Source organism: Canis lupus, chromosome 33, assembly GCF_003254725.2.
Source record: "Canis lupus dingo isolate Sandy chromosome 33, ASM325472v2, whole genome shotgun sequence".
Classification (NCBI taxonomy): Eukaryota; Metazoa; Chordata; class Mammalia; order Carnivora; family Canidae; genus Canis; species Canis lupus.
Genome location: NC_064275.1, coordinates 23,292,944 through 23,306,987, shown reverse-complemented (window position 1 = coordinate 23,306,987; position 14,044 = coordinate 23,292,944). Strand labels below are relative to the sequence as shown.

At 37.3% G+C, this 14,044-nt stretch overlaps 1 protein-coding gene across 5 annotated transcripts in view; it reads left to right on the top strand.

The window, feature by feature from the left end:
* The window catches only part of TMEM39A (transmembrane protein 39A), a 36,759-nt gene that overhangs the window by 5,451 nt on the left and 17,264 nt on the right, over positions 1 to 14,044 (top strand). For 4 of the 5 annotated variants that reach the window (XR_007408041.1, XM_025476542.3, XM_025476535.3 and 1 more), the window contains 3 exons: positions 15 to 199; positions 7,020 to 7,242; positions 12,608 to 12,691. Coding sequence is in view for 4 of the 5 variants with exons in the window: in XM_025476542.3 (XP_025332327.1) it covers positions 87 to 199; positions 7,020 to 7,242; positions 12,608 to 12,691 (420 nt within the window). In the remaining variant the exon portion in view is untranslated. Of the gene's footprint in view, positions 1 to 14; positions 200 to 5,337; positions 5,457 to 7,019; positions 7,243 to 12,607; positions 12,692 to 14,044 lie in introns of those variants that run through there. The other variant, XM_049105542.1, reaches the window with a different exon arrangement.

Here is a 14,044-nt window from a genome sequence, read left to right as displayed (position 1 = left end):
TTTCTTTTGTTCAGTTGAAACAGGTTGACAGCCATTAACCTAGGTTGCAGCTACAGGTGGCGCTGGAAGCAGACTGGTTCCCGGACATGCCCGGTGGAAGGAGGGGCCCTAGTCGGCAGCAGCTAAGCCGTTCAGCTTTACCTTCTTTACAGACTTTGGTTGGTGGGGGCTGCGGCAATGGAACAGGCCTGAGAAACAGGTAAAGGAGAAATAAGACTATACATAATTTGTAATATACTATGATCAGTATGACTAACATAGCAGTCATCATGCTATTCAGATACTTGCTTATCAGGGTTATTTCTTGGCAGTGAGGTGGGAATCCTGCCCTGAAGATTGAAAGCTCAGTATTTCAGCATATTTTGGAGTGGAAAGCTGTGATATAGAGCCCACAAAGTGAAAGCAGTCCAGTTCTCACCTATGGCTGATAATCGAAATTCTAATCATCTAATCATCATTAATAGCTTGTTAGCTATTAAAAAAAGGGAGAAGTGAATTAAAGTACAAGAGGAGGGGATCCCTGGGTGGCTCAGCGGTTTAGTGCTTGCCTTTGGCCCAGGGTGTGATCCTGGAGTTCTGGGATCGAGTCCCACATCAGGCTTCCTGCATGGAGCCTGCTTCTCCCTCTGCCTGTTCTCTGCCTCTCTCTCTCTCTCTCTCTCTCTGTGTGTGTGTGTGTCTCTCATGAATAAATAAATAAAATCTTTAAAAAAGAATAAAGTACAAGAGGAGTGTTGTCGTTTAACTCTTTACTAGCGTTCTTTTTTTTTTTTTTTTTTTTTTAGCAGAGGAGGACAAATTAAAACTGATAGTTAACATGAAATTCTAAAATTATAAGTCGGGATCCCTGGGTGACACAGCGGTTTAGTGCCTGCCTTTGGCCCAGGGCCCGATCCTGGAGACCCGGGATCGAGTCCCACGTCGGGCTCCCGGTGCATGGAGCCTGCTTCTCCCTCTGCCTGTGTCTCTGCCTCTCTCTCTCTCTCTCTGTGTGACTATCATAAATAAATAAAAATTTAAAAAAAATAATAAAAAATAAAATAAAAAATAAAATTATAAGTCATATTCTATTAAGAGTCTTAAAAATTATTTTGTTCAAAAAATTGTTTGAAATGAATAAACTCGATTGTAACCCAAACATTGTAAGACTTGTATATAAAAATAAAGAATTTGGTCTTTTTAGTGGAAATTTATCTTTGTTCCTAATTTTTAAAGTTAGGATGAATTATTTCTAATCTGATCTAGGATAACTCATTTCATGAGGAGTTTCAGTCATGTAGCAGTGGAAAGAGGTGACTTTTACTTTATATCAAGTGTTTGAACAAGATAATTTTTGTCGCTTATTTTCTGCTTCCTCTCTGAATAGTTTTCTCTTGCTTGGATTCTAGTTTTCACTACTAGTAGTAATCAGTACTGTTGCCTTTTCAGGCTTTCCTGATGTTACTTGTGCACTTCTCTCTTCCTGGCCTGCCCTCCCTCTTTCTTTCTGACTTTCCAAAGTTCTACTCAGTCCTCAAAATCAGTTCTGATCTTGTTTCAGTGGGGCTCTCCCTGAAATTCCAGTTTGAAGGGATTTTCTAGTCTCTGATTCTTCTTATACTAATTTTCAATCCAAATTTTATATTTATATATGTATACAGAGCACTTATAATTTATTCTAGACTATTATTTTTTATTGTTTTTTGGATTTCTTGATGTTAAAAACAGTGATACACTGCTCTGTAGTAAGATGTTGAAAATAAATGAAATAGTAAACTGCAGTACTTTTTGAAAGTTTAAATTTTCCAAAGTTTCTACAATAACTTGTATTAGTTTACATTTTTAAAAATAAGAAAAAAGAATAAGTGAAAATGCTTTTGAAGAAAGGTACTATAAAACATAGATTTTGAGGTAAAGGATGTTTTGTATTTAAGTACATGCCTTAATTTTACCAATATATACTATCAATTTAGTGATTTAGTTGTTTACAATTGCAATGGAAAATTGTAGCTGTGCCTAGCTTGGATTGTAGCTAGCTAAAAAATTTTAATTCTCTGTATTAACTCTGGTAGTTGTTTGTTCATTTTCTTCTACTTTGGTTTTGTGGATTCCCCTAAGTAATTCGTTCTCAGACTGCCCTGATAGAATCCCTCCTCACAGTTTTGGGGACTGTTTGAGGAGGAAGAGTTAGGCAGGCCTAGTAGTCCAGGCTTCAGGTTTCCCAGTCCTCTCTTAATCAGACTAACTCCTTCTCCTGTGTGTTTCAATATCAAGATACTGGAGCAGTCCGGTGGTTCAGCGGTTCAGCGCCACCTTTAGCCTAGGGCACAAGCCTGGAGACCTGGGATCGAGTCCCACGTCGGGCTCCCTGGATGGAGCCTGCTTCTCTCTCTGCCTGTGACTGCCTCTCTCTCTCTCTGTCTCTTATGAATAAATAAATAAATATCAAAATACCATGTAAAATGTCCTTTGGGGGAGGGAAAATGAAGTGTTCTGCTAGTTAAAAAAGCATTGAAAATCACATTTCTAGATGGTTCTTCCTTGGTTTAGTGAATATAGGAATTAAATGTGGACTAAAAAAAAAAAAAAATAACTGTGGACTAAAATCCTCCTTCAGGTATGCAGATAGAATACTCGAAAGACCTAGGAACATTTGAAAAATACCTGTGCTCTTGAAAGAATGTAGCTATGATCATATGTTCTTTTTTCTGCCTTTTTTTTAAAAAAATATTTTATTTATTTATTCATGAGAGACACACACAGAGAGGCAGAGACACAGGCAGAGGGAGAAGCAGGCTCCATGCAGGGAACCTGATGTGGGACTTGATCCTGGGTCTCCAGGATCACATCCTCAGCCGAAGGCGGCGCTAAACCGCTGAGCCACCGGGTTGCCCTTTTTTCTGCCTTCTTTGTAGCTCTTCTATCCTGGCTCTCAGGGTTCCAGTCATGGTCACCTTGATCTACTTCTCCACTCCACAGTATTCAAACACATTTGAATGAAATGAAAGATCATAGTTGTTCATGGCTTTAAAAATTACTAAAACTATTATTGAGTGGTTATTTTGTGACACTTTTATCTAAAGAGGTTAACTCTTTAACCATCTATAGATGGTTCTATATTTGTTTTTTGATGGGAAAGAAAAAGCCTAAAATAGGTTATTATATAACACCTAGGAAGAGTTGTAAGAAATATGGATAAAACTAGTGGTAAATGGCCTAGAAAATAATTTTAGGAAGGATGTATACAAAGAAAGATGAGGAAAACTCACTTTTGGAGTGTTTGTAGAGTACTAAGGAGAGAAATTGATAATTTCTTAAGCGTGATATAATTTAGATGATATGTTTGATTCTGTAAGACATAGGTCAGCTGGAGGAGAGAGCATTTGCCAATGTTTGTAGCATGATTGGTGAAGGTCAGCTTGGGAATGTCAGAGCTAGTTTGATGACACAATCAAGATTGAAATCCATAGTTTCATGTCCTCTTTTTTTTTTCCCTCTGGGGAGCAGGGATTTATTCATAGGGTAAAGTATTTACTTGATTGCCTTCTAAAGAAGGAGGATATGCTGTGAGTTTCTGAGTTTCCCAGAGATCGTTTAGTTGAGGGAGAATTTTATTTGAGAAGGACTAAGAGTGATTTTTTTTTTCTTTGTTTTGGCTTTGCATATACTTTGTTAATAATATGACCTGAGCATGTCCAAATGATCACTGCTTTCTCCATCCCTCCTAATTCTTTTTTATTCTTTTGGATCTTTCTTGCTTTATCCCTATGCTTAGCCAAAACCTTGGTAAAAACGTTGGGTGCTGAGCCTCTAATGAACCTTCCTGGTAGACAGCATTTCACATGTGTTTTCACAGGTAGTTGCTGAAGGATTTAAGTGAGTCCTATATGACTCCACTGATAAGGACTCTTGGAATTTTGTGCCTGGTTTCCTCTGGACTTTGCCCCATGTACCTATTTCCTCTGCTAATTTTGATTTGTATCCTTTTGCTGTAATGAACACAACTATATGCCAAGTTCTGTGAATCTTCCTAATGAACCCTCAAGCCTGGGCATGATCCTGGGGACCTGTAGCACAGTTTGAAAGAATATTCTATGTTAACATTGGAAAGAATTCTTTTTTAAAAAATGTATTCATGAGAGACACGGAGAGAGAGGCAGAGACATAGGCAGAGAGAGAAGCAGGCTCCTCGCAGGGAGCCCGATGCGGGACTCCATTCTGGGACCTGGGATCCCGCCCTGGGCTGAAGGCAGACCTCAACTGCTGAGCCACCCAGGTGTCCCTGAAAAGAATTCTTTAAAGAGAATATATTCCAACTCCTGTATTTTAAGTGAAGAAACTGAGGCTCAAGGATATAAAGTTACTTTCTCAAAGACTTCAGCTGGTCTATCTAGACTAGGACTATCCCACATTGTGTCTCAAATATATTTGTGCCATTTTGCCTTTTTTGCATCTATTTTTATATCCTGTGAGAGAAATAATGTTTTCGTTTTTCCTAAATAATATGTCTAACTAATTTTCTGAGATATATAGACCAAGACTGTTTATTTTAACTTTTTTTTTTTTTTTGGTTTTAAGAACTTTGATCTTATCTCCTATTAAGCCTTCAAATTAGAAGAAAGCTTTCCTTTTTCCCTCAGATACTCTGCATCACTTTGACCTTTGTTCCCTTTTTTTTTGGCTTGAAGTATAATAGCCAAAATCTTGTGTAAAATCTCACAAATACATATGTTCTGCACTTTGTTTTGAATATTTCTTGAACCTCAGCATTTATTTGTTAACAGCAGAAGCATGTTGGTCTGCTTTACTTGGGAAAAATTCTGTAAGAATCTTTTTAACCTTTAAATAGTAACAAATAATTTAGCATGCTTTCTCCCTTCATTATTTTTGATGGAAAAGGAATAAGAATTTTTAACTTGTTCTAGAGTAAAGGCTCCTAACCTTATAACTTTTCTTCAGAATTTTGTATTTCCTTATCTCATGACTAACTGGGGAGAGAGAATAGATTGACTATTGGCATTAATCGCCTACATTCAGGTCCACCGACTTGTACAACTCCACAGAGCACCTTTCACATTGTATTCTATATGAATGAAAGCTCCTGGAGTTGTGCAGTGGCCGATGTGTTAATAATAATGTGTTAATGATTGGTTTATAATTGAACAGGTGAGGTGTGAGACCTACTGGTACTTCACAACCTACTCCGTGGTAAGCTTGTTGTATTCGATTAGTATTTGGAAATGAGGGGAAGTAGTTTTTACAGTTTTTCCCACCCTCTCCCAACCTATTCCTGTTCTTCCCTTCTAGCTCTTTTCAGATTCTACCATGGTATTCTTTTTTTCTTTTTTTTTTTTTTTAAAGTAGGCTCCATGGGGCTTGAACTCAACCTCCGAGATCAAACGTAAGCTGAGATCGAGAGTCGGATGCTCAACTGACTGAGCCACCCAGGTGCCCCTCTGCCATGATATTCTTAACTGGTCAGAATGAGCAGAGTTCATATTCCCATGAGTCACTTGAAGTACTATAAATGTCACATACTAATGTTATAATTCTATATTTGGAAATCTTAGAGGGGAAGGTAACAGTATTATTGTTCCTCCTCTTGAATCTTCTTTGGAAATATCCGAAACAAGCTTCTTTTCCTTGTTCTGAAATAATAGTAGACCCTTAGATATCTGTAACTATTCCCAGCTATGTAAACAATGGGAGAGCTTATTCCCTACCCACCTCCGTCTTAGCATTTTCGATAGCCCATCTATTTATGATTTATAAAAAAGCCTGGAAGTTTAAAATAAATAAATAAATAAATAAATAAATAAATAAATAAATAAATAAGCCTGGAAGAAAGAAAGAACAGCCAGAAGAGGGGGAGTAAAATATCTATATTTTAATTTGTATATTAAGAGATCTCTCTTTTGTGACCACATTAGTCTGCTGCCTTCTCAACATGAAGGTATATATGTGACTTGAACTAGGAAAAGTACAGTCTCTGTCCTTAAGATTATGATCTGATAGACAAAACATAAAAGTATATAAGAAATTATGTAATAGTAATGAAAAGTACAATAGTAAAGGCATAATTTAGGTATAATGGTGGTACAGGAGTGAGATGAATTGGTTTAGATTGACTGAGTCATTAAGCTTCATGGAGGATATGCTCAATAATTTAAAAAGTCTTGAAGGATTTTGTCAGTAAATGTGTAGGTGAGGGGTTAAGGACGGTGGTTTTGAGTGGTATTGCTGGTGAAAAGAATATACAAAAGAATAGCAAATAGCATATTTGCTATTTTGAAATTTTTTTGCTATAGAATAGCAAGTCTATAGGTTGCATGTGGAGGAGTGTCAAGAGATTGGGCTAATCTGTTAAGTAGAGAGCTGCATAGGACATACTAAAAATTTCTGGATGTTATCTTGTTGGCAGCAGAGAGCCATTAAAGGGTTTTAGGCAAGACGGTAGCACTGTCAGTTTCACTTAGATCTATGAGAAGGTAGGTTGGAGAATTTGATGAAGTTAATTTTAGGGAGATTACTTCAATAGTTTAAGTGAAACATGGTAATTGAACTAAGGCAATGGGTTTAGACCGGAGGGTGCAGTGGAAAAAGTTTTACAAAGTGGAATATTTAAGATTTAGAGAGTGACTGGATATGGGGAGTCAGGAAAGTTCTAATATAACTCCCAGGTTTCTAATTTAAGCAGTTACTGAGTGGGCCACGAACCAGGGTCAGGATTGTAGGAGGAAGAACATAGCAAAGTCCAGTACACAACTTGATAACATAGATCTGAAATTCAGCAGTGAACTCTACGGAGAGAAATTTTAGTTTTCAACATGTTAAAGATAATGGAACCTGTGGCCACATTTTTGGGCACTAAGAGAATGTGTGTAGAGGGAGAAGACAAGAACAGGAGATTCTAGGGTAGAGTCCTGAGGGAAGGCCAGCAGTTAAGCAGTAAGTGGAGAAGGAAGGAAGCAGGGGGCCCTTTATGCTGTTTACGATTGAAAGGTACCACGATTTGAATTAATTGTGGTTTTCTCTTTCAGAAATGGTAGTGCTATTGGCCTTCCGGTCCCACCTATCACAGCCTTAATCACCCCAGGTCCTGTTCGTCATTGCCAAATTCCTGATTTGCCTGTAGATGGAAGCCTGCTCTTTGAATTTCTCTTTTTCATCTACCTGCTGGTTGCTCTCTTTATTCAATACATCAATATCTATAAAACAGTGTGGTGGTATCCTTATAATCATCCTGCGTCTTGTACTTCACTGGTAAGTCTTAATAGCGTTTTAATTTCATTATGTTACTTAACCAAGAAACTAGCTGGAAAGCCTATGTGTACAAATTATACTTTTCTTAGTAATTTTTCTTGTAAAAAAATGTTTTCTGTTAAACCACAGATTACTTTCAGAACTGTAATCTCATAAGATTATTAAAATATAAGTATCTGGAAAGTTAAAATACAAATGAAAATGCAGAAAACATTTAAGTAACTTATTATAATAATATCAAGAGTCTTGATGTTTAGCTTTCTTTGCACTATTTGTTGGACTTAAGGTGCCAATATGACTAAATTCCAGGAAATTTACCCTTTTTGTTTTTTAAAATTTTATTTATTTGTTTGATAGAGAACTAGTGAGCATGAGAGAGAACAGATGGGGGGAGGCTCTCTGCTGAGCAGGGAGCCTGATGTGGGACTCAGTCCCAGGATCCTGAGATCATGACCTGAGCTTAAGGCAGATGCTTAACTGTCTGAGCCACCCAGGCACCCTGGAAGTTTACCCTTTTAATGACTACCTAATGATGGTTGCTTCTGTAACAAATAAACCCCAAATTGTGTAATACTTCACACACATAATAGTCTGAGGCAGTTGTTTGATTTGCAGGAGTAGCACTTCCATGTGGTCAGTCAGTGGACTCAGACTGATGCAGACTCTGCTGTCTTCCCGTATGTGGTCTCCAAGTTGACTGTGGGTCACTTCTTTCAGCTGGAAAGGGGAAAGGCATAGAGAAGGATAAAGGAGAGGTTCTTAGTGGCCAGGCTCACATCATATTCCCGTATGTCCACTCCTAACTGCAAGGAGACTGGAAACTATGATCCTTTCATAGGATTTGTTACCGTGAATAAAACTGGGCCATTAAAAAATAAAATCGAGACAAGAACTACCTGTCTTTGCTGAAGTTCCTCAAAATATATTGTAGGTCTCTTCTACCCTCTTTCCATTTATTTAGGAGAGGTTAGATAATCTTGACGCAGAGAATGTTCCCTATAGATGGGTATGTAAAATAATGAGTAAGGCTACTCCGGTTACTTGATAGGTAAATGGTTGGCAGTGGCAGATTCGGATGGAGATAACACTATAGGATAAAGAAGACTGTTGTGCTAGATAGTTTATGTATGTGTTTGGGGGCTTATCAATGATTAGAAAACTTCTTGGCCTGGTGAACATAGGAATCAAATATGGAGGGAGTTGGGCGGGGGGACAGGGTGACTGGGTGATGAGCACTAAGGGGGGCACTTGATAGGATGAGCACTGGGTGTTATACTATATGTTGGCAAATCGAACTCCAATAAAAAAAATATACAAAAAAAAAGGAATCAAATGTGGACCAAAATGTTCAAAATAATATGGAAACGGAATAAACAGTTTTTTAAAAATGATCTTATCACTTGGTTGTTCCTGGAATTAAGTATTAAGAATTTTCTTTCCATATTGATGATATACCTACTTAATACCAAGTAAAGAGAATTTCAGTTTAAGAATTACAATGATTTGGCACAGCTCTTTTTCAGTTTAAGAATTAAACTGAATTTCAGTTTAAGAATTACAATGATTTGGCACAGCTCTTTTTCTTGAGCTTACCTATTCTATCAAGAGTGTACTTTTTGGTTTAATAAACTTTCTCACTTGAAAAACAATAATAAACTTTCTCACTTGAGTTCCTTTAAAAAAAAAAAAGAAGAAGAAGAACTGAGGTGATTCGGTGCCATATTGTGTGCTTTTTTTTTTTATAATCTTTTTTCCTGGATTATGAATTTATGAGTTTAGGACCTGTATTTCATCCTTCTTTGGTCATGGTATTGTAAAATGAAGAAGTTGGATTAGATGACTTTTAAGGCTTCTTCCAGCTGTGTAGCTCTATATGTAAGTTTCTTATTATCTTAACAAAGGCATTGGCAAACATTCATTAAAGGATTTACTATTCTTTGCAAGTATTATCTCATTTACTCCTAAAAACAGGTAGATACTACTGTTTGGTTCCAATATTATAAATGAGAAATAGGAGACCTAGAAATTCCAAAACTGGCTCAAAATCGCATAGTGATGAAGTGAGTACTCTCACTGTTATTTCTACTTCCTATATTTAGTCTATATTTACTCTATAATACTTGTTGGGTAGTTCATTATTCAGTTTTCACTTTGACATTCCATGGAAACTTCTCAGTTGTTGAATTTTCAGGCTAATCAAAGAGCTCTTCTCTCAGTCAACTATTTCTGACAGTTCTTTTAAAAGTCCCCTACAAATGCTGCCTTGCAACAAAGGGAGCCAGTGCTCCTGTTATAATCAGAAAGCTGCTGCTAGAGCTGCTGAGTCCAGAATTATGCTTCCTTTGCTCTGACTCATACCATCAAAAATGGGTGCCTTTTACCCTACCTTGCTCCCTACTTCACTCAGTTCTGAATTCAGGTTTTATGTAATGCTTACGGTTGGCAGAAACTAAGTCAAATCTAGAACTTCAGTTGCAAGAAAGTCTGGAAATGTAGTTTTTAGTTTTCCGGTCTGTGCAATAGAGGAAGTCACACTTGAAGCAGGTTATCCTGTGGACTGGGTCACTTATCTGCCACATATGGTCTTAGCTCACACAAACCTTAGTGTTTAATTGTGAAACTAAGAGTAACATCTGTGGAATAGCAAATAAGAATTTAGCCCATCAGTCTGAAAGGGGCCTGAATCAGTGAGCTTTTCAAAGGTGAATGGGCTGCCAGATACCTAGTTCCTGTCATTGAAGGTGACATAGGAGATGGCTACCTGCTTGCGATGTCGTAGAAGGGACTTAAATCTCAACTAGTGGTCTGTCTCTTTTAAGTCTTCTACTATGTGTGTCTGTCTCAGAAATTTTTCAGATTTATATATTAGGTTTTTCTTTTCCCATTTCAAGATCTTAATAATTATCAAAAAGAAAATATGGACCCCTGAATATGTAAAGTATCATTGTAGCCATCAAGCAATTAGCTGAATGAGTCTTAACCCTCAGAAACATAAAAGCTGAAAGTAGTGTAGCAAATTATTCAGAATAGTCAGGAGTGTAGGGTGATTAATTAGATATTCTGGTTTATAGAGTAAATCATAAGCAGATTACCAGTTTTTAGTGATTTAGAATGTAACAAAATGTATTTAACCATAAGATACATGAGGCACTGAAATCTTTTGATACAAAAATGTCTTAGATAGACTGGTGATACGTAACTAAGGCCCTAAAAGGTTAGGTAGGGGATCTAGTGAATTCACTTGCATTATTTTGGAGGAGTGGGGTGAACAAGGAGTCTCAAAGCTGAGTGGGGATAAATATTGTTCAAAAGGAAATGATCTGAGGTAAGCCATTCTAACATTCTGGCTACTTGGCCTTTAAAATGTATCCCAAATCTGGCCACTCCATTGCCCTTGCTACTGACCCTGTTCAATCTGTTCAGTCCGTCATCATCTCTTACCTGCATTAAAAGCAGTAATTCCTAACTGATCTTGCCCTGCTACAGTATGTTTTCCACCCAGCAGTCATTGTGATTGTTTTAAAATAGAAACTGGCATCCTTTGCATGAAACACTTCCATGACTTTGCATTAGTAAAAATATATATATATATAAACTAAATCTTTTGTTGCTCATTACCTCATCCCAGCCCTCTTGGTGATGTTCAGACACACCAGGCATATATTTTCCTGCCCTGGGCCTTTGTGATTCATTTTGCCTCTACCTGGGGCTCTCTGCTCTCAGATCTTGTCATAAGTGGTACTTTGTTGTCATTCAGCTCTCAGCCCAAATGTCACAGTCTCAGAAGTGTCCTCCATAACCAGCAGTTTAAATTGGCTCTGCAACTCCCTTCCCAGTTATTTATCACTATTTTATTTCTTGACAGCGGTTATAACAAGCTAAAATGCTTTTGCTTGTTTGCTTGTCGTTGGCCTTACACTCACATTTATTAAAGTATGGCTTTAGCTGCTGTAATAGAATGGCTAAAACAGAGTAGAACCTTATTTCCTTATTAAGTGATACGCCAGCATGGAAACTCTGTGTTTCCATTGCTCTACTACTCCTAACATGATTCTTCCAAACCATGGTCTAAGATATAGCTGCCCCAACTACTTACTGTCAGCACATCTGGCCAGCAGGAAGGAGGAAAGGAGAAAGATAGCTCCTTCCTTTAAGGGCATGGCTTGAACGTTGTATATATCATCTCCCCTCACATGTCTTAGCTACAAGTAGTTTTTGCAAGGGAGGCAAGGAAATGAACCTTTGTTAAGAAGGAGTCAGTGTCCAGTTAAATTCAACAATGATGGCAGAAGAAACAACCAGTAATCCTTGCCATCCCCTTTTCCTCTCACACCACAGTAAAAAATAAGATCCAGGAGAGCAGGAAGCCTGTCTGTCATTCTTCATCACTGTATCCTCAGTATCAAGAAGAAGATTGTGGCATACATTGTGGGTGTCCAGTACATACTTATTGATGAATTGAGAAATTCAGCTTTTGATTCTGAAAGAATGACACTGGAAACTTAACAGACCTTTTGACCATCAAAATGAAAATAATCCCAATTATGTTTGTTGCTGATGGTTTTTCATTGTACTTGTTATTTATATAGGCTTAGAACTAGAAGGAACCATACAGCATCTAGGTAATACTATCATTTCTTAGGAAGAAAAGGGCAAATATAAGACATGTTTTTAAATCAAGTTAAGAAAGTAATTGACATGTCAGCCAGTTAGGTTAATAGATGCCCAATTAGATTAACATAGCTTGCATAGAAAGACCAAAAATAAGAACTCCTGAACAGTGGGAGTTCCATCTGATCCATTGAATTTGACGCTCATTATAAATGTTGCATTTAAATAAATTATTCTTTTTTAAATGTAATTTTATTTGTTAGAGAGAGAAAGAGAGAGCGCATGAGCAGGGAGGGGGGCAGAGGGAGAAACAGACTCCTCACTGAGCAGGGAGCCCGATGCAGTTCCATCCTAGGACTTCAGGATCATGACCTGAGCTGAAGGCAGATGCTTAACTGACTGAGCCACCTAGGAACCCCTTAAATAAATTGTTCTTGCCATAATTGTGCAGGTTATCACTTTTTACCCCAAAGCTACAGTCTTTTCCTTTCAATACAGTAAACTTTCAAAAAAAGGAGAGGAGTACATTCCAGATAGTTTAAAATTGTGTATGAAAAGTTAAAGCGATTTTTCATGAAAGGGGAAGTAGAATTAGGTAGAAGTAGAAAGTAATCTCTCTACGACCTCAAATTATTGTGGTCAGTACATGTAAGGTGATGTAAGGAGGATCTTTTGAGGGCCAGACCTCTTGATGTAGTAGTTCTAGCTGAATACACATATTTCTTTCTGATGCAGTGATTTGTTTCTCTTACAGAATTTTCATCTCATTGATTACCACCTGGCAGCATTCATCACAGTGATGCTTGCAAGGAGGCTGGTATGGGCCCTCATCTCAGAGGTAACAGCTCATTCACTATTTTTTATCACTTGGAGCTGGAGTGAGTTAGTAGTAGAATGGATTCAAGCTGAATATGTGAAGTACGCAAATATAATTTGAAAACAATTACAAATTAAATTTTTTCTACTTCCGTGTGAGTTGTGCTGGTTCTTTTCTTTCTTTCTTTTTTTTTTTTAAGATTTTATTTATTTATTTGAAAGAGCACGAGCAGGGGGCAGGAGCACAAGGAGACTCCACGTTGAGCGGGGAGCTCTACTCTGGCAATCCCAGGACCCTGAGACCATGACCTGAGCCCAAGGCAGCTGCTTAATCAACTGAGTCACCCACGTGCCCCATGTGTTAGATTTTTTTAAAAAGATTTTCCCACAATGTACTTAAAATTCATTGTGCTAGAATTCAAGAGAACTGTTAGAAATTTCATTTAATAGGAGCTTATTTCTAGCTTCCAAGTTCTGTATAATTTTTCTAATTTTAGGGGATCCCTGGGTGGCGCAGCAGTTTGGCGCCTGCCTTTGACCCAGGGCGCGATCCTGGAGACCCGGGATCGAGTCCCACGTCGGGCTCCCGGTGCATGGAGCCTGCTTCTCCTTCTGCCTATGTCTCTGCCCCTCTCTCTCTCTCTCTCTCTCACTCTCTCTCTCTCTGTGTGTGGCTATCATAAATAAATAAAAATTAAAAAAATTTTTTTCTAATTTTAATAAAGTAAAAATAGAATGAATTTTAAGTAACTATTGATATGAAGAGTTACATATAAATGAACAGTTGTATCTAAAACTGTTTAAGGTAATATTTACTTGAAATTTATACCATTTGTGGGGTTGCTAGCAAGTCATTTGTTTGAGTTTATTAAAAGTTGGAATTTTAAAACGACAACATCCAAATTTGCATAAAACTAATCTCGAAGATTAGAATCTTAGTGGGCAGTAAGGGAAGACTTGAAATGTTAATATGATCTTTTAAAAATTTAATGTTGTTGATAGAATTGTCCATTGGTAAGATTCTTTATTTGTAAACTCCATTGGAGGAGGTAAATGTGTTCTTTGACAATTTTATTATCTTACGCCCTATAAATGATAAAAACAAAAAAAAAATGTTAACTTAGCTGAAGTGGCTAATAATTTTAATCTAGGATCTTATAATTCAGTGTATAATTTTAAATTAATAATTACTGTAATCACAGATAACTGAGAGTCAACTTTTTTCCTTCTAAGACCTACATTGAAAGTTTTCGTGTCTGTAAGCCCTGATTTTCAGGAACCTTATTTCTTGTAAGCACAGAGTAATTGCAAACATTAAGTCATTACTTAAAAGCCATTTGAAGTTAACTGAAAAACACTGGTGGTAGGATTACCT